General features: G+C 42.4%; 1 protein-coding gene across 4 annotated transcripts in view; it reads right to left on the bottom strand.

The window, feature by feature from the left end:
- The window catches only part of WDR17 (WD repeat domain 17), a 172,585-nt gene that overhangs the window by 52,611 nt on the left and 94,620 nt on the right, over positions 1 to 25,354 (bottom strand). For all 4 annotated transcript variants that reach the window (XR_006388356.1, XM_044287540.1, XM_044287381.1 and 1 more), the window contains 7 exons: positions 25,178 to 25,260; positions 24,964 to 25,050; positions 21,642 to 21,806; positions 12,655 to 12,857; positions 5,938 to 6,087; positions 5,716 to 5,846; positions 1,421 to 1,546 (listed from right to left, as the gene is read on the bottom strand). Coding sequence is in view for 3 of the 4 variants with exons in the window: in XM_044287540.1 (XP_044143475.1) it covers positions 1,421 to 1,546; positions 5,716 to 5,846; positions 5,938 to 6,087; positions 12,655 to 12,857; positions 21,642 to 21,806; positions 24,964 to 25,050; positions 25,178 to 25,260 (945 nt within the window). In the remaining variant the exon portion in view is untranslated. The remainder of the gene's footprint in view (positions 1 to 1,420; positions 1,547 to 5,715; positions 5,847 to 5,937; positions 6,088 to 12,654; positions 12,858 to 21,641; positions 21,807 to 24,963; positions 25,051 to 25,177; positions 25,261 to 25,354) is intronic.

Raw genomic sequence — 25,354 nt, 5'->3', positions numbered from 1 at the left:
TAGGTGCCCGCCCAATCACCATGACGTACTATTACATCAAATTGGGGGAACGCAGTGGCTTCCATGACGTAGTAGTACGTCATGTGTCGGGAAGGGGTTAAAAAGTGCACATGGCAAGCTTGATAGAGTGAGAAATGCATTTCAACTTTTATTTATTTATATAGCACATTTAATTGCAATGTTGTTGCCCAAAGTCCTTCACAGTTACATTAAAACATACATTTATAAAAACATTAGCAGCCGATTTGTGTAGGTGGGCTTAAAAATTAGGGAGTAGTGGCAGTTTAGAAACCGTGTCCTGATTTTTCAGCTCACACTCTGCTGGCTGCTCACACACCTGGGTTCCTATGGCAACTCACTCTACAGCAAGGGCAGAGAAGAGCGGTTAAAAACAAACTGCTCCAACTTGCTCACTACACTGGCGGTTGCCATCTTCAAACGGTTGTAGTTTAAAACTTATAAATCCTATAGCAAAGAGCTTTACTTGTGAGAATCACATGACCAAGACCTACATTTTGCATAGTATGTCTCTGCAATATAAAAAATGAAGGCACAGTCGCAGTTTAGAAATTGCCCTTCAAATTAGAGTGGAGTTTCAATGAATGTCAATGGGCGGCGTGAGCTGCAAGCAAATGGTCATATTGTGAAAACTATTAGGACTATTGCTTAGCCGTGGACATTTTTAGTAGCAGCAGGGATAGCTGAACATTTTGATATAAGATTTGTGTAGGTGAGCTTGAAAATGAGAGAGTGGTGGCAGTTTAGAAATCATGTCCTGATTTTTCAGCTCACACTCTAGCTTTTGTCAGCTCCCACTCTAGTTTTGAACATTCCGCAATTCATTCCTATGGGACCAATTTTGCCACAAAAACGCAGATATTTCGTAAACCATTCGGCGAAACGTTCCACAAAGTAATAGCACACCAATTGGGAATAATCTGCACGTGTCGGTATATTACTGTCTATGTAGTGTAAAAACTGCGGGAGGAGTTAAGGTGGTAAATTTGGCTATAATAAGAATATACTGTATATGTGAGATAACAGTAAGTGGTTTTGCCATGCAGCTTTTTCTGAATCTATTCCCATAAAACTATATATCAATCTGCTCAGCTCCTCCTGCTCTATAACATGCTACTTACAGATTGCACTGCATTTCGTGGTGACAGGTCCTCATTAAATTGTTTATAACTACATACCTAGGTAACAACCATACAAATACTTTTTAGTACCTATTTTATGATTCCTCACTACATACATACAGCTGCTTTCAAAATTTGCTTTAGTTGCCCCTGGAAACAGTGGTTCTATTCTGCTGTCAGACATGTGCCCTAACACCTTGTACTGAGGCAATTGAATAATGGACAGTGCACTGATCTACTCAAATTATGTACCATTACCATGGCTAGATATTGGTACTTACCGTTTTAAACCTAACTAGATGCTTCATGTGCATAATTCCTTTGCAGTAGTTCTGAGGAAGTAAACTGTCATCCTGACCTTTTAACACAGCAACTAAGTCCCATAAATTTTTACTACCACCTGGAGGCTGAAGGAGACACAATACAGTGTATTAGTGCTGTTAATAAGGCAATGGTGGACAATTGACAAGAGAGGTCAAGAACAGTAGGGATTACTCTTTTTAACCCCTTAATGGTCTGTAATTTTTTATAGGTTGGGTTATGAAAATAATTTTCACACACCATTCTTTTTGTGACTTTTTTTTTGCATTATTAGCACAAAATTGCACACAAATGTTTTTTTTCTTTAATTTATATATATATTTTTTTAATTTGCAACTTCAGACTAAAGCAAGTATTAGAATGGGTTTGTGCTGTTTTGCTAAGTATGGTACTGGATGAATAGTGTGGATACAGCAACGGTTTGGGTTTACAGTGGCAGGTGTTTATTCTTTATCTTTTACCTATATTTGTATTTTATAATTGCTTGTTACATATTTACCCACAGGAGCTGCAGCGCACTGATCTAGGTCTGATAATGTGATATTCAGGTTCAACAGATGTAGCAGTACTCATGAGGGGGTCATCTACAACGGCCACATTGCTAGTTTTTGGAGCAAAAAACTCACAGCACCCCATTTTGTGCCTTTTTTAACGCCCATGCAATATTTTGTTGTACAAACGTTTTAGCGCCATGCTCACCACTTGGGAAACGTGAAGGAGTGACTGGGAGAGGCGGGGCCAGGCCGGGGCCATGACATTGGGCCCAACTAAATAACACCTGGAAACAGGTGTAAACATTATTGAAAACTACTCCAGTCAGGGCTGTTTTTACTCCAGGCACACACACGGACTGGTGTGCACCTAATTTAGGGATCATGCACATAAGCGTAATGGCTCAGTGCCCGTGCTGCAGACCACAATGAGCAGTCCACAATGTACTGGAACTGGCTGTGTGCACAGTTTGCGGATCTATTGACTTGAAAAAGGCCGCCATCCGCAACATACGGCCAACTATAGAACACCTTCTATTTTTAGTAGTGCGGAGGCATGGACCTGAAAGCCCAGGGAAGTGATTTGTAGTGATTCCGTGGGCTTCCAATCTGTGCCTCCGCTCCCGTCTCCCACCTCAAGTTACGCCTTCCAAGTGCTGATTGATAGGCCCAGGCATCGGTCGCATTCTTCTGCCTGCCCTGTGCCCTGGGGAAATCTTGCACTGTTCGGTATTCTGCGCAGGCGCGGTGAGGGAGCGATGCTCGCAGGCTGCCAGCTTCCTCATCACGCCTGCGCAGAATACCGAACGGCGCAAGATTTCCCCAGGGCAAAAGTGGCCCCATGTTGTAGGGGGGTCCAAATTGACAGAATGTGGGACAGGACAAATACTGTAGGCCAGGTCAGCAATACCATAGCACAAAATACTGTCCCATATACTGCAGAATAGCAAAATGCCCCAAAAGCAGAGCATGTGTGGTCGCTGGCCATGAGTACCTGATTCTTAAAGAGTTAAATTACCTCTAAGCGCTCATTATGAACGCTACCTGCGGCAGACAGGAGGGCTTGGCATCAGCCCACCAGGAAATTTCCCTGTAAGGTCTATGGCCAATCCACCCCTGAGTGTACAGCTACTAGAAAGCCACTAGGGCTAAAAATGCCCAATTTGCCACCTATCACTAATGTGTGCACCTATATAATACAGTGAACCTATATAATAAAATTTCACGGGAAAATACAAACAGGTTTTCTATCATGGGCTCTGTGTGGAAAGAATAAAGGTTGGAATTAGGGCTCGTTCACACGAACGTGTGAAGCCCATTGCCGTATTGCGGACCGCATTTGCGGATCCGCAATACACGGGCATCGTTCCGTGGCCATTCCGCATCACGGATGCAAACCCATTCATTTCAATAAGTCCGCAAATCCGGAGATGCGGAACGTTCGTGCTTCCGTACCGCAAAAAGATGGAACTTGCGCTATCTTTTTGCGGATCGGAAGGATTGCGGACCCATTCAAGTGAATGGGTCTGCGATCCCCATGCGCCTGCCCCATGGACAGTGCCTGTGCATTGCGGACCGCAATTTGTGGTCCACAGGACGGGCACGGGCTTCACACGTTCGTGTGAATGAGCCCTTAAATAGAGGTTAAAAATAATTGATAAATAAGAATGCACTGCATAGAGCTGAGAGGCAGACAGCAGCTTCAGGGGCACTTCTCCGAAGGTCCCAGAGTACTCAGTGTGTAAGGCCTCGTCCACACTTCCGTGTCAGTATGACATACATAAATTAAAATGTCCTTATATAATCCTTGAAGGATCCATCTGTCAGCTCACTCTCTACGTGTCATCCGTAATCAACGGACATTGCATAGATGAAAATTAACTTCATGATATTTTCTATCTGGCTTCCGTGTAAAATGGACGCACCAAGGATGCCATCCGTGTTGTCTCCGTGATTTTCACGGACCCATAGACATCAATGGACGTGTGCAGTCCGGGGCACAGATGAAAGTAGTGCATGCATCTGTGGATTTTTTGCGGACACACGAACCGCAGAAAATCCCGGAAATGTGGACAAATGTGTAAAAAAAGCGGACAGAATAGGTAGGTCCCACACGGGACTGTGGACGAGGCCTAAGCAGTGCTCCTGCCTTCAGGTCCCACCTGCTTTTCTCCTCCTTCCAGCTCTGTTCTGCATTGCTGCCACCTAGATGTAGAGAGGAGGAAAGTAGCACGGGTATGCTGATCAGTGCATCGATGGGAATATACAGTGGCCCCTCTTGTTTTAGTCTGTGCTGGGGCCCCGAAGGTAGTACTAATGTCAGTACTGCAGCTGCACACAATTTTCTGACGTCTTCTAGCATCAGGACATTTTGTGCTGAAGGCCAGGTTTCCTGGCACCATGAGCCCCATAGCAGTTGGTATGGCGTTAGTTATGCCCCTGCAGCCTTCAGTTCTTTCACAGTGTGTTACATCAATAGCGCTATTGATTACAGTCACTGGTTGTGTTTTAAGTTCACTTTGGCTTTAGATTATGAATACAAGTGAAGTTGTAATATACAGGTTCACTCATTAACATTGAACACATTAATGATAGGTGGCAAATTTATTTTTAGCCCTAGTGGCTTCCTGTGGTATTGCAGCTTAGTCTCATTTAAAGGAAACCTGTCACCATGATTTAGCGCATAGAGCTGGGGACATGGGCTGCTAGATGGCCACTAGCACATCTGCAGTACCCAGGTCCCATAGCTCTCTGCGCTTTTATGGTGTTAAAATACCGTTTTTAGTGATATGCAAATTACCTCCTATGTGTCCTGTAGCCGGAGATGAGTCCAGCGGAAGGGAGCCCAGCACCGCCCCGCGTCCGCCGAATCTCCTCCTTGCCTGCTGACGTCATAGAGCTGCAGTGCCGAAATCTCGCGATGCGCGAGCTAGCGCATGCGTAGTTCGTTCCCTGTGCTGATTCCAGTACAGGGAATGAACATGATGCCGAGACTGCGCATGCGCTAGCTCGCGCATCGCGAGATTTCGGCAATGCAGCTCTATGACGTCAGCAGGCAAGGAGGAGATTCGGCGGACGCGGGGCGGTGCTGGGCTCCCTTCCGCTGGACTCATCTCCGGCTACAGGACACATAGGAGGTAATTTGCATATCACTAAAAACGGTATTTTAACACCATAAAAGCGCAGAGAGCTATGGGACCTGGGTACTGCAGATGTGCTAGTGTCCATCTAGCAGCCCATGTCCCCAGCTCTATGCGCTAAATCATGGTGACAGGTTCCCTTTAAACAAATGCATATACCAGACTTAGCCCTTATTCACACATCAGTGTTTGATCAGTGATGTCCATCAGTGATTGTAAGCCAAAACCAGGAGTGGAGGCTTCACGAAGATAAGGATCTGCACTTCTGTTTTTGACCTGCACCTGGTTTTGGCTCACAATCACTGATGGAAATCACTGAACAAACACTGACTGTGTGAATGCAGATCTGCTGTGGAACCATTCATCTAAATGGGGATGCAAAAGATGTGGACAGCAAACCTGTGTGCTGTCCACATCTGTAAGTCTGTTCCGCAGCCCTGCAGAAAAATAGAACATGTCCTATTCTTGTCCATTTTGTGGAAAAAAAAAGAACAGCATGCTCACAGCCGGGATCCGTGTTTTGCAGACCTGCGATTTGAGGACTACAAAACACTCACGGTCGTGTCCATGAAGCCTTATGGAGAAGAGTGGTTCTGCTTTAATGACATCTACTTTGTTACTTACAGAGAGACATTCTGAAAACCATCTCAGTTTCTTGCTCCTCAGATTACCGGTCAACTTGTCCACCTCTTGTTTAATATCACGAGATACCTTCCCACACAGTAAAGGCGGTGCACCAGGCTCCATGGCGCGGTCTATTAGATGGAGAAGACATAAATCTCATACTGACAAATAAACCAGTGATATATAAGTCTTCCGGCAGTCAGAATTAAGATGATCACATACCAGTGTTACCAATTATTTCTTCCCATGGACGGTCTGCCAAGATATTTATTTGAAGAGGTGAAATCAATGGCGTTAGTGACCACAGCCTCACAGTGGAATCCCGTGAACAAGACGCCATGGTGAATGGCCGATTGGGATGGCATGTTAGACCTGGGCAATATAAACATCAGTTATGTCAAAGGTTTGAGATGTCTTTCCTGAGATCTTTAAGCCATTTCTTAAAAAGGTTTTCCAGCTAAAATGTGTCGCCCAAAAATATTTTCTGCCACTTAAAACCATAGGGTAACACATATCCTGTTTTAATTTTCTGATTGTAATTATGGGGTCTGCCATCTTGCCTGAGCTGTTCTTAATAGCATTGACAAAGCATTAAAAGATTGCTTTACGGCAGCCACATGGTCCATAGACACAATGGACTGAAGGGACCTCATTGACTTCTATAGGATAGTTTTCTAGGCATGCTCTGTGACCTGTGCAGAGGTCATTGTACAAGGAAAGAATAGATAAGCTGTGGCATTTTCCTATTGTGAATGGTGGATCCTGTCTTATCTATACACAGAGGTGATATCATTACAGGTAGGATTAGAATGACCGATAAGCAGGTACCTGCAGTAAAGTGATCTGTACAGACCAAGAAGTGGTGTCTATTATTAGGCTTACTGGCCACTGTGAAAACTGCAGGAATTAGTTTTTTTTTTTTATCTAGATATTGACATAAAAAATTTAATAAAAAATAACTTAATAAAAAAATATTTAAAAATATGTTAAACATAAAAACATGATTTAAACAATAGGTCATTTTCTGATGACAAGTTTCCTTTAACATAGTAACAGTTTATAAGGCCAAAAAAAGACATCTGTCCATCCAGTTCGGCCTCTTATCCTGCAATTTGATCCAGAGGAAGGCAAAAAAATAAATAAAAAAAAGTGAGGTAAAAGTCAATTTTCCCCACTTAAGGGGAAAAAAATTCCTTATAATTTCCTTAATATCAGAATAACTCCCTGGATCAACGACCCCTCTCTAGTAGCTATAGCCTGTAATATTATTACACTCCAGAAATACATCCAGCACCCTCTTGAACGCTTTTAGTGAACTCACCATCACCACCTCCTCAGACAGAGAGTTCCATAGTCGCACTGCTCTTACCGTAAAGAATCCTCTTCTATGTTTGTGTACAAACCTTCTTTCCTCCAGACACAGAAGATGTCCCCTCGTCACAGTCCTGGGATTAAATAGATGATGGGAGAGATCTCTATACTGAACCCTGATATATTTATACATAGTTATTAGATCTCCCCTCAGTCGTCTTTTTTCTAAAGTGAATAACCCTAATTTTGATAATCTTTTCAGGGTACTGTAGTCCCCCCATTCCAGTTATTACTTTAGTTGCCCTCCTCTGAACCCTCTCCAGCTCTGCTAAGTCTGCCTTGTTCACAGGAGCCCAGAACTGTACACAGTACCCCATGTGTGGCCTGACTAGTAATTTGTAAAGTGGCAGGACTATGTTCTCATCACGGGCATCTATGGCCCCTTTTGATGCAATTATCTTATTGGCCTTAGCAGCAACTGCCTAACAATGGTTTCTACAGCTTAGTTTACTGTCCACTAAAATTCCTAAGTCATTTTCCATGTCAGTGTTACCCAGTGTTTTACCATTTAGTACAGTATGTACGGGTGACTTGCATTATTCCTTCCCATATGCATAACCTTACATTTGTCAGTGTTAAACCTCATCTGCCACTTATCTGCCCAAGACTCTAATCTATCCAGATCCATCTGTAGCAGTATACTGTCTTCCGTGTTAATTACTTTACACAGTTTAGTGTCATATGCAAAAATTTATATTTTACTGTGCAAGCCTTCTAAGAGATCATTAATAAATATATTGAAGAGAATAGGGCCCAATACTGACCCCTGAGCTCTACTAGTGACAGTGACCCAATCTGAGTGTGTACCACTAATAACCACCCTCTGTTTTCTATCACTGAGCCAGTTACTTACTCACATACAGACATTTTCTCCCAGTCCGAGCATTCTCATTTTATATACTAACCTTTTATGCGGTACAGTGTCAAATGCTTTGGAGAAGTCCAGATATACAACATCCATTGATTCTCCGCTGTCAGGTCTAGAACTTACCTCCTCATAGAAACTGATTAAATTAGTTTGCCATGACTGATCCCTCATGAAGCCATGCTGATATGGCGTTATTTGCTTATTTTCATTGAGGTACTCCAAGATAGCATCTCTTAGAAAACTTTCAAACAATTTACCCACTACAGATTAAACTTACCGGCCTATAGTTTCCGGGTTCTGTTTTTGGAGCCTTTTTGAATATTGGCACCACATTTGCTATGCGCCAATCCTGACTCTTCCTGTCAGTATAGAGTCTTTAAATATCAGAAATAAAGGTCTGGCTATGACATTACTTAATTCTCAGGATACGGCGGTGTATGCCATCTGGTCCTGGTGATTTGTCTATATTAATCTTTTTAAGACGCCGCTGTACTTCTTCCTGGGTCAGACAGGGCACTTTTAATGGGGGATTTACTTTTACATTCTGCATTTAATCTGACAGTTTATTTTGCCTTCTCATCGCTCTCTGTAACTCCCCCCTGTGGGGATTCGCTCTGGTAGTTAGGACAAGCGGGCGCAGTACAGAGGCAAAATACAAGTTCGTAATTCAAACTTCAGTGTTTATTCACACATGATGCCAAAAACAAAACGTCACTTTTGCAGTGTTGGTGTTACTTCACACCCAATGGCAAGTTAATAAAACAAAAGTCACCTTGGTGGCAGTTCTGCCTCAGAAAGTTCAAATATAGGCTTTAGGAGGCCTGTTCCCCTGACACACAGGTCTCTGCTCTCCAGCCCAGCATAGGCCTCAGATCCCAGCACACAGACCTCCTGAGCTCTACTGTCAGACGAAGGTAATCCTTTCCATCTGGCAGTGATGGCTGGGTTTTTTGCCTGGCAAAACCCGGCCTGGAACGTGGGGAGTAGTCACCCACCCAGCACTTTGACTACTCCCAGTAAGAGCCGTCCTGGATCAGCTATTACAGCCATGCTAAGTACCAAGGTGTCAAACAGCAACTGCTGCTGACACATAAAAACCGTCTCTTACTCCACCGAGGCCAGGAACCTCGGTGATCATCCTAGATGATTCCTTGTACCTTCTTATACCCCTCATTACTCTGTAGAGGGCCGACAAGTTCAGATTTATACTTTTTACCATTTATATAATTGAAGAACATTTTTGGGTTAGTTTTGCTCTCTTTGGCAAGTAATCTCTAGGTCTCTAGTTTGGCTGCTTTTATATTTTTTTTACATATTCTATTATTTTCCTTATAGTTTTTCAATGCTTCCTCGTTTCAATCCTGTTTTAGTGATTTAAATGCTTTCTTTTTGTCATTTATTGCTTTCTTTACAGTTTTAATTATCGGCTTTTTTTTTATTGTTCCTTAACCTTTTATTCCTATAAGGTATGTACCTCTCAATTAGACTCTAGGATGCTTTTAAAAATATCCCATTTTGTGGCTGTATTTTTATTTTTGAGGACTTTGTCCCAGTTAGTTAGGCCTATGGTCTCACTTATTTGGCTAAATTTTGCTTTTTTGAAGTTTGGTATTTTTGTTTGTTTAAAATTGGCCATTTAGTAGTAAATGCTAATGATAATTCAGAATTACAGCCAAAATCTAGACATTTATTTTTCTTACAGACGTATTGGTGTTGACATATGCAGCTATATTGCTCCGTGTGTCCTTCAGAGAAAGTCGAGCAGGGCCGATAGGAGGGCATGTAGCACAGAGCTTTTCAAGGCTGGTGTCATTTTGGTCTCACTGGTCATACCTTACTATCCCCCAGACTGAACACTGACAGCACATCTTAGTTATATATGCCATCAATGTGTCACGGCTGAGGATGGGGGAAACCCTCAGCCGTGTGCTGCCAGATGATGTTGTGGCTACTCGGCCAGGAGAGCAGGATAGGGAGCAGGTCACCTCCTCAAGCATCCCTAACCTGACCCTAACTCCTACCTGCATGGGCCGACCTTTGAGGTAGGAGGACCCATGCGCAGGAACCTCGGAGCCCTGACTTACCCTCCGCAGATCCCTGAGCTAGGAGCTGGGTAAGACGACCTACTCCTCCTAGGAATGGAGGAGCAGGAGTCTCAATGGCCAAGCTGTTGGGAAAAGGGGAACTCATACAGCCTTATGGGTATGGCAGGCGAACTAATAGTTCCACCAACCTGCCACAGCCTTGCTGACTGGATCCCTGCGCAAACAGGAATCCAGAACCGTAGCTGCACCAAAACACATAGGAAGGTCCCAACAGAACTTAACATACAACATCAACACACAGCAAGACATAAACATAACGACAATATCTTTATGACCACAGGGGTGGCTCTCACTGGCAGGTAATATGCACAGGAGGCTGCTCCAGCCAAGCATGACTGAAGCAACCTACTGAGCCATGCCAAACACTAAGGCTATATAGGCCAAGAAGCCACACCCCACAGTCGAACACACCCAGTGACATCACACACACACTGGGAAGGGAGTTAACCCTTCCAGCACCACAGAAGGGAAACACACATAAAGGGGAAGTGACCAAACTAAGATCACACTGTGGCTGTTGCCGCAGGCAATGACATGGGTGGCAGCCGTCCTGGGAGACAGCCCGAAGGCCGGGACACTGCCACCACATGTACAACATCACCAAACGTTGCCACGGGCAGCCACAGTGAAAGGAAGATGTCCGTGCGCACCAAACATAAAACACAGTGCACATCAGACATACAAAAGTGCCTACACACACGCACACAACTCCAAGGGAACCGCACACATAGCTGTTGTCCGCGGCAACCGCACTTGAGGCAAACAACATCAAGCCTCAAGCTGCGGTTGAAACAAATACCCAAACCGCGGGCAACTGTATGCGGCTCCCAAGGAGTCACGGCCATAACCGTGGCCGTGACACAATGTCTGTCCTGTAACAACCCCTCTAATTTCTCATTTTGTGTATTCATTCTGCAAAAAAGTGACCATTTTGCCATCAGCTGAATATACAATATAAAGTATTTTCTTATTTCCAGTCATGTTCATGTTTAAAGGCTCTTCCAGTAAAAAACATTGTCCTGTTTTTATGCCCTTAACTAGAAGTACATTTGACTCCTTACTTTGATGTAACATTTTAAAGCTTTCCCTGTGTTCTGATCCCCTGGTCCTCAGGCAGGAAGTTCTGTTTCTCAACACACAGGAAACAGCTTTCTCCCCTCTGATGTCATCTCATCTTGTGATCAAATGGGTTTGGTGCACATTTTGTCTAGGCCACCAGTTTGGTGCTTCCCCTGAAGTTCTGTAGAGAGCCCATGGATCTTTCCTCCCCCTGCCCAGCTTAACTGTGTCCTGCAGCTTTGAGCAGCTGTATAAAGCTTTCCCCTGACTCCCCGCAATGTGTACAACAGCTCCTGATAATCTCCATAGGAGCCCATGAGCCCTTCTCCCCCCACCAGCAATGTGTACAGCCGATGTAAGGTACAATAGGCAATGTATATTGGGTTGATTAGCACAGGTATTGAGCAGCCTCTGCATTTACAATACGAAAAGACCTTTCCCCTGACCCTGGTCAATGTATAAAAGGATAGGGTCTGTTTGTAGAGTACATGCAGAATAAGGGTGCCGTCACACGCTGCAGATTTTTTTGCTGAATTTTTCACGACTGAAAATCAGTTCCATTCATTTTTATACAGTAGGGAGGAAGCACATGAATTTCTGCAAGCCCCAGTCAGGTGAATGGAATTGATTTTCAGACGTGGAAAATTCTAGAACAAAATCTGCAGGGCGTGAAAGCACCCTAAGGGTTCATGCACACCATTGTGTGTGCCCCACGCCTGTGCTGCAGACCACAATTAGCACCCATTGACTTGAATGGGTCAGCAATCTGCAAGATATGGTCCGCACTGCAAAAAATAAATAAAAAACAAGTTCTATTTTTTTCGCGGTGAGGAGGCACGTAATCCCATGCAAGAGCTTTGTAGTGCTTCCGTGGGCTTCAAATACTTGCCTCCCCTCCGCACCGTATCTTGCAGACTGGGGACCCATTCAAGTCAAGGGGTCCGCATCCACAGTACGGCATGCACGCGGTCGGTGTCCATGAGCCCTAAGCCTGATACATGTGCTGATCGATTGATTTCATACCAGCAGCTTCCATCATCTCTGTGCACAGGAGCTGGATGAGGTAGAGAGAGAAGGGCTCATGGGCTCAATGTAGAGACTATCAGGAGCTGCTGTACACCACGGGCTGTGGATTCTGACTTGTGGACTGGACAGCATTTGTAACGCCAATCTTAGTACATCTGCCCCTGTGTGGAACAAAGCCAAACCTCTTCGGTCACATGATGAGATGACATCTCGAGACAAAGGAGAGAAATCTGTTTCCTAGGTGATGAGAAACAGAACTTTCGGTCTTACGGTCAGGGGACCAGGACAACAGGAAAAACGTTGAAATTTTACGTCAGGAGTCAAATGTATATCTGGGGAAGGGCATGCAAATAAAACACTTTTTTCATTACAATACCCTTTTAAGCTACAGTACTTTTTCAAAAACAACATATTCACTGACAACAATGAAAAGACTGTAAATAGTACAGACATGTCACAGGTCAAGCTCTGAAATACTTCAACTGAAAATGATGGACAGAATCGACATACCGTATACATCTGCCCCATGATCATACACCGTATCCAAACAAGTTCCATCCCTGGTGTCCCATACTCGTATAGTGTAATCCCAGCTTCCAGATATTAGAAGGTATGGTATTTCTGTATTCCACATCAATCCCCGGACTGGGGCAGTGTGTCCACTGAGCACATTTATACAAGCATCTTGAGTGTAGTCCCAGATCCTTACCGTTCTGTAAGTAATATTGCAATGGAAGGATCACATATTTTTCTGTTTCTAAAATTATAAAGGAGCATTGCCTGAAGGTTTACTCATACAATGACCTGGAAGATTGATGTTCACTCCTTTGCCTCCTTTTAAAAAGGTTATCCCACAAGTGTGAAACAGTTTTTAGGTCACATTCCCACAACCATATGGTCACCATGCCCATTTTGCAGACCACAAATAGCAGTCCGCAAAACGCTTGCACCGGCCACGTGAATCCCGTATTGCTGTGCGGACCCATTGACTTGAATGGGTCTGCGATCTGCAAGATACTGCAAAAGATAGGACATATCCTATCTTTTGTGTTGCGGAGGCATGAACCCAGGAAGCACACGGAAGGGCTTCAGAGTGTTTCCGTGGCCTTCTGACTGGGCATCTGCACGGCAAAAGATAGTATGTCCTATCTTTTGCCATATCTTATGGAACGCGGACCTAATTAAGTCAATGGGTCCGCATCCACGATGCAGAGTTTCATTCCTTTCTGTGTGCAGGTAGCAGCTCATCAAGCACCCGCATCTCACAGGAAACATCACTATTTGTCCTTGTTAACCTCTTCCTCCTATGCATAGAAAATAGTCCCTCATATGTAGGTCCAGATATACATATGGTATGGACTGCCCCCCAATTTCCATCTGGACTGTGTTGACTTCTATGAATTTAGGGATCAGTGAATGAAAAGTGTCCGGGCTGCTTCAGAATGAGATCCCTATGCCAGCACTGAGTGGGGGGAAGGGAGCAAGGAAGCTACTTAACATGGTAGTCCACCACTAAATGCAGAAGATGTGGTGAACCGTATAAACTGCAGGGGGCGCTACCACAGAAGAAAATGTACATAAGAAAAACACTATTTTTATCGTATCTACAGTATAGTACGATAATACTTCATTTCAAATACTATATTTTATCAACCTATTTGATGGAATTTCATAAAAGCTACCCAATGAAATTGTGTTACAGGGCCAGGGAAGGAGACTGCAGGAACCTGTACTTGTCAATCGAGAAGGTGAGGAGGAGCTGGCAGAGAAAGCAGGACGAGCAAGTGTGCACAGAATGGCTTTGGCCCGCCCTCGGTGCACTCAACTGCTCATTTTCAAATGGATTAAACATTAAAAAAAAATCCAGAATGAAACAAAAGATCACTAAGTGAAAGGTATCATTACATTAGGCTGAGCTAGCTCTGCAAGGCATTGTGCATGGTTTAACAGTTAATGTCTAGTGATAGATTCCCTTTAAATTGTCTGACAATTAAAGGAGTATTCCGATCTTTGAAGTGTATGGAGAAAGCGGTGACTGCAGGTCCAGCAATCCATTCACAGTGGACGCGGCACCAGTTGGCACAGGGGGCTGGGAATATACATTCAATTATAAAAATCAATATGGCTGACTCATATAGGTAAAAACATATGTCAGATAAGCCCTCCAGCAGCCACATGCTAACAGTGGGCTTGTCTGACATATGTTTTTTGCTTTTTTCTGTTGCTAAGGAGTGGGAGCCATATTGATTTTTACTTCCTTAACCCTTTCAAGACCAAACTATTTTTCACCATCGTGACCAGGCTTAATTTTGCAAATCTGACATGTGTCACTTTATGTGCTAATACATTTTGAATGCTTTTATTTATCCAAGCCATTCTGAGATTGTTTTCTCGTGACATATGATGTTAGAGGTAAATCTGGGACGATAACGTTGACCGTAATATTATAAAAAATCCCAAATTTACAGAAAATTTTATGCCTAAACTTGAATTTCTACACATTAAAGGCATATAGTGATACCTCACTAGATAGTTTTTACTTAAGATTCCCTATATGTTTACTTTATGTTGGCATCATTTTAAAAATTGCATTTTATTTTTTTAGGATGTTAGAAGGCTTAGAATTTAAGAAGCAATTTTTCTCATTTTCTATAAAATTTTCAAAACCGACTTTTTTAAGGACCGGTTCAGTTCTGAAATCACTTTGAGGTCCTTACATAATAGAAACCACACATAAATTACCCCATTTTAGAAACTACACCCCTCAAATTACTCAAAACTGGTCTCACAAACTATGTTAACCCTTTAGGTGTTCCACAAGAATTAGGAAAATGGAGGTAAAATTTACAATTTCCAGTTTTTGTGCATATTTTTAATTTTAACCACTTCAGCCCCGCTAGGTGAAACCCCCTTCATGACCAGAGCACTTTTTACACTTCTGCACTACACTCCTTTCACCGTTTATCGCTCGGTCATGCAACTTACCACCCAAATGAATTTTACCTCCTTTTCTTCTCACTAATAGAGCTTTCATTTGGTGGTATTTCATTGCTGCTGGCATTTTTACTTTTTTTGTTATTAATCAAAATGTAACGATTTTTTTGCAAAAAAATGACATTTTTCACTTTCAGCTGTAAAATTTTGCAAAAAAAACGACATCCATATATAAATTTTTCGCCAAATTTATTGTTCTACATGTCTTTGATAAAAAAAAAATGTTTGGGCAAAAAAAAATGGTTTGGGTAAAAGTTATAGCATTTACAAACTATGGTACAAAAATGTGAATTTCCGCTTTTTGAAACAGCTCTGACTTTCTGAGCACCTGTCATGTTTCCTGAGGTTCTACAATGCCCAGACAGTAGAAAAACCCCACAAATGACCCCATTTCGGAAAGTAGACACCCTAAGGTATTCGCTGATGGGCATAGTGAGTTCATAGAACTTTTTATTTTTTGTCACAAGTTAGCGGAAAATGATGATGATTTTATTTTTTTTATTTTTTCTTACAAAGTCTCATATTCCACTAACTTGCGACAAAAAATAAAAAATTCTAGGAACTCACCATGCCCCTCACAGAATACCTTGGGGTGTCTTCTTTCCAAAATGGGGTCACTTGTGGGGTAGTTATACTGCCCTGGCAATTTAGGGGCCCAAATGTGTGAGAAGAACTTTGCAATCAAAATGTGTAAAAAATGACCGGTGAAATCCAAAAGGTGCACTTTGGAATATGCGCCCCTTTGCCCACCTTGGCAGCAAAAAAGTGTGACACATCTGGTATCGCCGTACTCAGGAGAAGTTGGGGAATGTGTTTTGGGGTGTCATTTTACATATACCCATGCTGGGTGAGAAAAATATCTTGGTCAAATGCCAACTTTGTATAAAAAAATGGGAAAAGTTGTCTTTTGCCAAGATATTTCTCTCATCCAGCATGGGTATATGTAAAATGACACCCCAAAACACATTCCCCAACTTCTCCTGAGTACGGCGATACCAGATGTGTCACACTTTTTTGCTGCCAAGGTGGGCAAAGGGGCACATATTCCAAAGTGCACCTTTCAGATTTTGCAGGCCATTTTTTACACATTTTGATTGCAAGGTACTTCTCACACATGTGGGCCCCTAAATTGCCAGGGCAGTATAACTACGCTACAAGTGACCCCATTTTGGAAAGAAGACACCCCAAGGTATTCCGTGAGGGGCATGGCGAGTTCCTAGAATTTTTTATTTTTTGTCACAAGTTAGCGGAAAATGATGATTTTTTTTTTTTTCTCTTTTTTCCTTACAAAGTCTCATATTCCACTAACTTGCGACAAAAAATAAAAAATTCTAGGAACTCGCCATGCCCCTCACGGAATACCTTGGGGTGTCTTCTTTCCAAAATGGGGTCACTTGTGGGGTAGTTATACTGCCCTGGCAATTTAGGGGCCCATATGTGTGAGAAGTACTTTGCAATCAAAATCTGTAAAAAATGACCGGTGAAATCCGAAAGGTGCACTTTGGAATATGTGCCCCTTTGCCCACCTTGGCATCAAAAAAGTGTCACACATCTGGTATCGCCGTACTCAGGAGAAGTTGGGGAATGTGATTTGGGGTGTCATTTTACATATACCCATGCTGGGTGAGAGAAATATCTTGGCAAAAGACAACTTTTCCCATTTTTTTATACAAAGTTGGCATTTGACCAAGATATTTTTCTCACCCAGCATGGGTATATGTAAAATGACACCCCAAAACACATTGCCCAACTTCTCCTGAGTACGGCGATACCAGATGTGTCACACTTTTTTGCTGCCAAGGTGGGCAAAGGGGCACATATTCCAAAGTGCACCTTTCGGATTTTGCAGGGCATTTTTTACACATTTTGATTGCAAAGTTCTTCTCACACATTTGGGCCCCTAAATTGCCAGGGCAGTATAACTACCCCACAAGTGACCCCATTTTGGAAAGAAGACACCCCAAGGTATTCCGTGAGGGGCATGGCGAGTTCCTAGAATTTTTTATTTTTTGTCGCAAGTTAGTGGAATATGAGACTTTGTAAGGAAAAAAGAAAAAAAAAGAAAAATCATCATTTTCCGCTAAATTGTGACAAAAAATAAAAAATTCTAGGAACTCGCCGTGCCCCCCACGGAATACCTTGGGGTGTCTTCTTTCCAAAATGGGGTCACTTGTGGCGTAGTTATACTGCCCTGGCAATTTAGGGGCCCAAATGTGTAAGAAGTACCTTGCAATCAAAATGTGTAAAAAATGGCCTGCGAAATCCGAAAGGTGCCCCTTTGCCCACCTTGGCTGCAAAAAAATGTCACACATGTGGTATCGCCGTACTCAGGAGAAGTTGGGCAATGTGTTTTGGGGGGTCATTTTACATATACCCATGCTGGGTGAGAGAAATATCTTGGCAAAAGACAACTTTTCCCATTTTTTTATACAAAGTTGGCATTTGATCAAGATGTTTATCTCACCCAGCATGGGTATATGTAAAATGACACCCCAAAACACATTCCCCAACTTCTCCTGAGTACGGCGATACCACATGTGTGACACTTTTTTGCAGCCTAGATGCGCAAAGGGGCCCAAATTCCTTTTAGGAGGGCATTTTTAGACATTTGGATCCCAGACTTCTTCTCACACTTTCGGCCCCCTAAAAAGCCAGGGCAGTATAAATACCCCACATGTGACCCCACTTTGGAAAGAAGACACCCCAAGGTATTCAATGAGGGGCATGGCGAGTTCCTAGAATTTTTTTTTTTTTGCATAAGTTAGCGGTTATTGATTTTTTTTTGTTTTTTTCTCACAAAGTCTCACTTTCCGCTAACTTAGGACAAAAATTTCAATCTTTCATGGAGACTCAATATGCCCCTCACGGAATACCTTGGGGTGTCTTCTTTCCGAAATGGGGTCACATGTGGGGTATTTATACTGCCCTGGCTTTTTAGGGGCCCTAAAGCGTGAGAAGAAGTCTGGAATATAAATGTCTAAAAATGTTTACGCATTTGGATTCCGTGAGGGGTATGGTGCGTCCATGTGAGATTTTATTTTTTGACACAAGTTAGTGGAATATGAGACTTAGTAAGAAAAAACAAAAACAAAAACAAACAAAAAATTTCTGCTAACTTGTGCCAAAAAAAATGTCTGAATGGAGCCTTACCAGGGGGGGGGGGGTGATCAATGACAGGGGGGTGATCAATGACAGGGGGGTGATCACCCATATAGACTCCCTGATCACCCCCCTGTCATTGATCACCCCCCCTGTAAGGCTCCATTCAGACATCCGCATGATTTTTTACGGATCCATGGATCGGATCCACAGAACGCATGCGGACGTCTGAATGGAGCCTTACAGGGGGGTTATCAATGACAGGGGGTGATCAGGGTAATCAGGGTGATCACCCCCCTGTCACTGATCACCCCCCCTGTAAGGCTCCATTCAGACATCCGCATGATTTTTTACGGATCCATGGATACATGGATCGGATCCACAAAACGCATGCGGACGTCTGAATGGAGCCTTACAGGGGGGTTATCAATGACAGGGGATGATCAGGGTGATCACCCCCCTGTCACTGATCACCCCCCCTGTAAGGCTCCATTCAGACATCCGCATGATTTTTTACGGATCCATGGATACATGGATCGGATCCACAAAACGCATGCGGACGTCTGAATGGAGCCTTACAGTGGGGTTATCAATGACAGGGGGGTGATCAGGGTAATCAGGGTGATCACCCCCCTGTCACTGATCACCCCCCCTGTAAGGCTCCATTCAGACGTCCGCATGATTTTTACAGATCCATGGATACATGGATCGGATCCGTAAAAATCATGCGGACGTCTGAATGGAGCCTTACAGGGGGGTGATCAATGACAGGGGGGTGATCAATGACAGGGGGTGATCAGGGAGTGTATATGGGTGATCACCCGCCTGTCATTGATCACCCCCCTGTAAGGCTCCATTCAGACGTCCGTATGCTTTTTGCGGATCCGATCCATGTATCCGTGGATCCGTAAAAATCATACGGACGTCTGAACGGAGCCTGACAGGGGGGTGATCAATGACAGGGCGGTGATCAATGACAGGGGGGTGATCAGGGAGTTTATATGGGGTGATCATGGGTGATCAGGGGTTTATAAGGGGTTAATAAGTGACGGGGGGGGGTGTAGTGTAGTGTAGTGTGGTGTTTGGTGGGACTGTACTGACCTACCTGAGTCCTCTGGTGGTCGATCCTAACAAAAGGGACCACCAGAGGACCAGGTAGGAGGTATATTAGACGCTGTTATGAAAACAGCGTCTAATATACCTGTTAGGGGTTAAAAAATCCGGATCTCCAACCTGCCAGCGAGCGATCGCCGCTGGCAGGCTGGAGATCCACTCGCTTACCTTCCGTTCCTGTGAGCGCGCGCGCCTGTGCGCGCGCGTTCACAGGAAGTCTCGCGTCTCGCGAGAAGACGCGTATATGCGTCCAGGAGGAATAAAGCAACCACCTCCCGGACGCATATACGCGTACAGCGGTCGGGAGGTGGTTAATCCAGTTTTTCCTATAACACAGCAAGGGTTAACAGCAAAACAAACCTCAATATTTATTACCCTGATTCTGCAGTTTACAAACACACCCCATTTATGTTCGTTAACAGCTATATGGGCACACAGCAGGGTTTAGAAGGAAAGGAGCAACATATGGTTTTTGGAGAGCAGATTTTGCTGGAATGGCTTTGGGGTGTCGTGTCATATTTGAAGGCACACTAAGGCACCCCAACAGAAGAAACCCCCAAAAGTGACTCAATTTTGGAAACTACTCCCTCAAATAATTTATTGAGGGCTTTACTGACCACTTTTACCTCAGATGTGTTTCATAATATTTAGAAATGCTTGGCTGTGAAAATGAAAATTTTAATTTTTTACAAGAAAAAGTTGCATAAGCTCAAATTTTTCATTTTAACAAGGGATAACTCGAGAAAAAGCACTCCATAATTTGTTACCCATTTTCTCCTGAATACAGCAACACGCCAGACAGCAGAATTCAAAAGGAAAGGAGTGGCATCTGCATTTTCTAACGTGAAATTTGCTGAAATAGATTTTAAGGGCCATAGCTTTTTTATTTTTTTGTTGATTGAGCTGTGTAGGGGCTCATTTTTTGCGGGATAGGCTGTAGTTTTTAATGGTGCCATTTTTGGGTATATACCACTTTTTGATCGCTTCTGATTTAATTTTTTCTGATGTGAAGTCGGCTAATATTGTAATTCTGCCAGTGTTTTTTATTTTTATTTTTTATGGGGTTCTCCATGTGGTATATTTGATAAGATAATATTATTCTGTGGGTTGATACGGTTATGGGGATACCAAATTTATATTGTTTTATTTATGTTCTACCACTTTTATATCATAGAATATCTTTTTATTAAACTTCTTTTTTTTGCATCACCATAACTTTTTAATTTTCCATCAATGTAGCTGTGTGAGAGCTTGTGTTTTGGCAGGACAGGCTGTAATTTTTACTGGTACAATGTTGGGTTCTATATGACTTCTTGAGCGCTTTTTATTCCATTTTTTAGGAGGTGAAGCAGGCAAAAATTGCATTTCTGTGAGCGTTTTTTTTTTTTATGGAGTTCTCTATGTGGTTTAGTTGATATAATAATATTATTCTTCAGGCTAATACGGTTATGGCAACACCAAATTTGTATTGTTTTTTTCATGTTCTACGACTTTTATATCATCAAATGACTTTTTATTAAACTTTTTTTTTTTTTTGCATCACCAAAATCTAAGACCTATAACTTATTTTTCCACCAACATAGTTATGTAGCCAGACCCTAAGAGTTTTTTTTTTTTTTTTTGGTGCATTGACGGGCTGCACTTGGTCTTGCAACACCTATTCTGAGTGTAGCTGATCATGTCCTGCCAGTGGTTTTATATTTTTAAATATGCAATACATGTTTAAAAGTGGATTTACATGGGCAGACGAGCAGCAGATTGTTGGGAAGGAAGCGTTCGTTCCTGACATTTGACTGCTTGTTCAGTGGAGGTGAAGTGCTGCACTTAAATACAATGATCAGCTCCACAGAAGGAGGACGATGGATCGCTATTGCCAGCCCTTGTCCTCATACATCTGCATTGTTTCTTGGCAGCAGATTGCTGTTTAGATAGGCAGATTGTCGGAACCGAGTGTGCACAGGAACATTCGTTCCCGACAATCTGCCCACCTAAATTCCCCTAAAGATGGGAATACCCTTCAAGTGGGTTTTTCCAACCTGTTCTGTAATGAAAGCCATCACCACAATCTATTGAAACCGCCCATCTATAACAGCTGATCTGGCAGCCACACATTTGTTGTAATAAGTGGCGATCATTTAATACCTGGTGATACATGGTACCTAGTCCAGAAATGAAAAAAAATGTTTTCTACATCAAAAAGAATCCCCACTGTTCCATGGGTCAATGATGGTCCAGATATATACAGTATATATTAATAGTAATCAGACACTAAATTGTAAGTGTTGACCTACCCATCATCAGAGCCACTGCATAAAATTCCTTCTCTAAGCGGAGACCACCGTACATGGAACACCTTGGCTGTATGTCCAGTGAAAACCTTCAGGGGCTGATCAGAGCTGGTGGCCAAGTAATACACTCTGACATTTTTGTCTTCGCAGCCAGTTGCAATCATATCTCTAGATGAAAAACAGAGGAAGAAGGAAAAAGCTATTTCCGATATTGCTTCTGCTGCCCTAACAATCACATCTTCACATTTACGTAGATAAAAAGGTGAACAACCTGCAGGTAATATTGGGGGTCATTTATAAAGACTGGTGGTCATTTACAAACTGATATATGCCAGTTTTCTGGCGTATATCTGTCACAGATTGCGGCGCAAAGGTAGAACAAGGTAAAATAAAACTATGGGACTGTTCTCTCAACTCCTTGATGGCCTGACCAGACTCTTTTTTGCAGTTTAGAGTAACAGTCCTGACTTTTTCATTTGTTGTGATACCAAGATAATTTGTGGTGTGCTATTCCGTGAAGCATAGGGCTGTTTATTAATACATTTTTAGATGCATATTTTTTAATTTATTTTTAGTTTTATTTGGGAGTAAACTGAACCAAAAATCATTTTTGTTTCAACTTATAGCTCTTTATTTTTTAAATATTCAAATATAATGGGTTCCTTAACCCTTTTGCAACCACACCACGGAAAGTATAAGGGGTGATGAACTGGTGCCTGCTGCCCGTTAACTTACATGGTGAGTTTATTTATTCATTTATTTTATGCACTTATATAGCACTACTATATTCCGCAGCGTTTAACAGACATTAGCAACCAACTGTCCCCAATGGGGCTCACAATCTAAGGTCCCTATCAGTATGTCTTTGGAGTTTCACAGTACCACGTACAAATGTTGTGCCACTGGCGGATTCATGCAGGAGGGCACACTTAGATAATGTGTTCCCTGCAATCTGTGCCCCATAGTAAAATAAAAGAAATAACATAAACATTAAATGTAAAAATAAAGAAAATATTTTAAAAAAGCACAAAAAACCTACACACCCACCAATTTTAGAGTTTCCTTGTGATGCAAATAAGTTTTGCATGGACGTCAAGGTATTAATATGGGCTTAGGCATTAAAGGGGGTGTCTGCTTTTGCTATATTGATGACCTATCGTACAAGCGCTGTGTTCTCTTCAGTGTTTACCTGCTCGTCGTCAGCATTGCAGCAGTGAGCAGATGTAATTATAACTCCACTCTCCCATTCACTTCAATGGGACGGCTCCCTCCTATATAATATGTAGCACTTCAGTCACCTTTAGCAAATGCAAGTCCACACCGGGAGCTCTGCTTAACCCAGCACTGACACTCTTTCAAACATGCAAACTTGTGTGTTCTTTTTACCTCATTCTGCCGATATTGTGACCAATAGAAGTCATACTCACAAGTCACTGGTACAAAACCTTTTGTTTCTTTTTATTTCTTTAATTCATTCCAATATAAAATGGTACGTCATGATGGACGCTGAGACAGACATCGTTCACATCTCCTCCCCAGAGTGATCTATTTCAAAGCGTTTATTTCTTTTAATGTTGATGATTATGTCTAATGAAAACCCAAAAGTCAGTATCTCAAAAAATTATATAAGACTAATTAAAAAATTATTTTTAATACAGAAATGTACTCAATACTTGGTCAAGGCTCCTTTTGCATGAATTACTGCATCAATGGGTCATAGGATGGAGGCGATCAGCCTGTGGCACTGCTGAGGTGTTATGGAAGCCCAGGTTGCTTTGATTACGGACTTCAGCTCATCTGCATTATTGAGTCTGGTGTCACCCATCTCAGATTCTCTATGAGGTTTAGGTCAGGTGAGTTTGCTGGCCAATCAAGAACAGTGATACCGTGGTTATTAAACCAGGTATTTGTACTTTTTGCAGTGTGGGCAGGTGCCAAGTCCTGCTGGAAAATGAAATCAGCATCTCCATAAAGCTTGTCAGCAGAAGGAAGTGCACTAAAATTTCCTGGTAGACGGCTGCACTGACTTTGGACATGATGTAACACTGTGGACCAACACCAGCAGATGACATAGCTCCCCAAACCATCACTGACTGTAGAAACTTCACACTGGACCTCAAGCAAATTGGTTTGTGTGCGTCTCCACTCTTCTTCCTGACTCTGGCACCTTGAACTCCAAATTAAATGCAAAATTTACTTTCATTTGAAAACAGGAATTTGGACTACTGAGCAACAGTCCACTATTTGTGAATCACCAACAAATTCTTGAATGTCCTTTTCTCGACAATTCTTTCAAGGCTGCGGTTCTCCTTATTGCTTGTGCACCTTTTTCTACCACACCTTTTCCTTATCCTCAACTTTTTTATTAATATGCTTGGATACAGCACTCTGTGAACAGCCAGCTTCTTTAGCAATGGCCTTTTATAGCTTACCCTCCTTGTGGAGAATGTCAATGGACTATTGTCAATCTTCCCCGGGATTGTGTAGCCTACTGAACCAGACTAAGGGACCATATAAAGGGAACCTGTCAACAACTTTATGCTGCCCTCACTCAGAGCAGCATAAAGTAGTGACAGACATGCTGATGTCAGCGGTGTGTCACTCATGAGCTAAAAGTAAGAGGTTGCCGAGAACCAGCATCATAATCATTGTCCAGTCTACCTGAGAAGAGTCATGGTTATTCATGAGCTCCTGCTCTCCCCGCCCATCTGCTGATGTTTGTCTTCTCCTTACTTTTCTCCCTAGAAGAGTGACACACCAGTGAAATCAGCGCGTCTGTCACTACTTTATGCTGTCCTCGGTGAGTTTAGCATAAAATTGAGGACATGTTCCCTTAAAAGGATTAGGAAATATTTGCAGATGTTTTGTATTGATTAGCTGATTTGAATATGATACCAGGAGTCTTTAATATTGACCTTTTTCACAATATTCTGAGATATTGACTTTTGGGTTTTCATTAGCTGTAAGCCAGCCCATAATCATCAACATTAAAAGCAATAAACACTTAAATTAAATGGCTCTATGTGTGATGAATCTATATAATATTTGAGCTTAATTTTTTAAATTGAATTACTGAAATAAACTAACTTTTCGATGATATTCTAATTTATTGAGATGCACCTGTGTAGTATTGGTTTTATTTGTTCATGCAAAAGTTATCCCGGCTACCATAGGTGCAAAGTGTCCATAAACTCCTGGCACCTGGCTGTGAAAGATTAAAGTGTTCTTAATGTCTGGGTCATTTTGTCTGGATGTATTATTATGGGAACACACTACAAAGAAGAGTAAAGTATTTCATAGAAGACTACCAATGTACAATGCTTACTTGTTGTTTTGGCTCCAGTCACAGCCGAAAACAGCGGCTGGATGTTTATACTTGTGCAAAACTTTACCATCAATTGTTCGGATAATGCTGAAACAATTAGAGAGAATGATAAAAAATTACTATCATAATGTCTCAAGGTCAAGTGTTAGGTATATAATGTAAACCACCAAACCACCCAGGACAAATACCGCACCATGTTCTCAGCAATACTCACCAGAATCCATCTCCACTACACGTGGCAATGCGCTTAGAGTCCTTGTGACTCCATGAGATGCAGAAAATCCCATTTTTCCCATGCTATAAAGAAAAATAGAATGTAAGATACATGAGTGTTCTTGGAAGTAAAATGTATTTATAGCTTTATAAGCTGCAGTTTAGTAGGTGGCACATC

Source organism: Bufo gargarizans, chromosome 1, assembly GCF_014858855.1.
Source record: "Bufo gargarizans isolate SCDJY-AF-19 chromosome 1, ASM1485885v1, whole genome shotgun sequence".
Taxonomy (NCBI): Eukaryota; Metazoa; Chordata; class Amphibia; order Anura; family Bufonidae; genus Bufo; species Bufo gargarizans.
The sequence above is the reverse complement of the archived record's forward strand: the minus strand, read 5'-3'. Positions and strand labels throughout refer to the sequence as shown.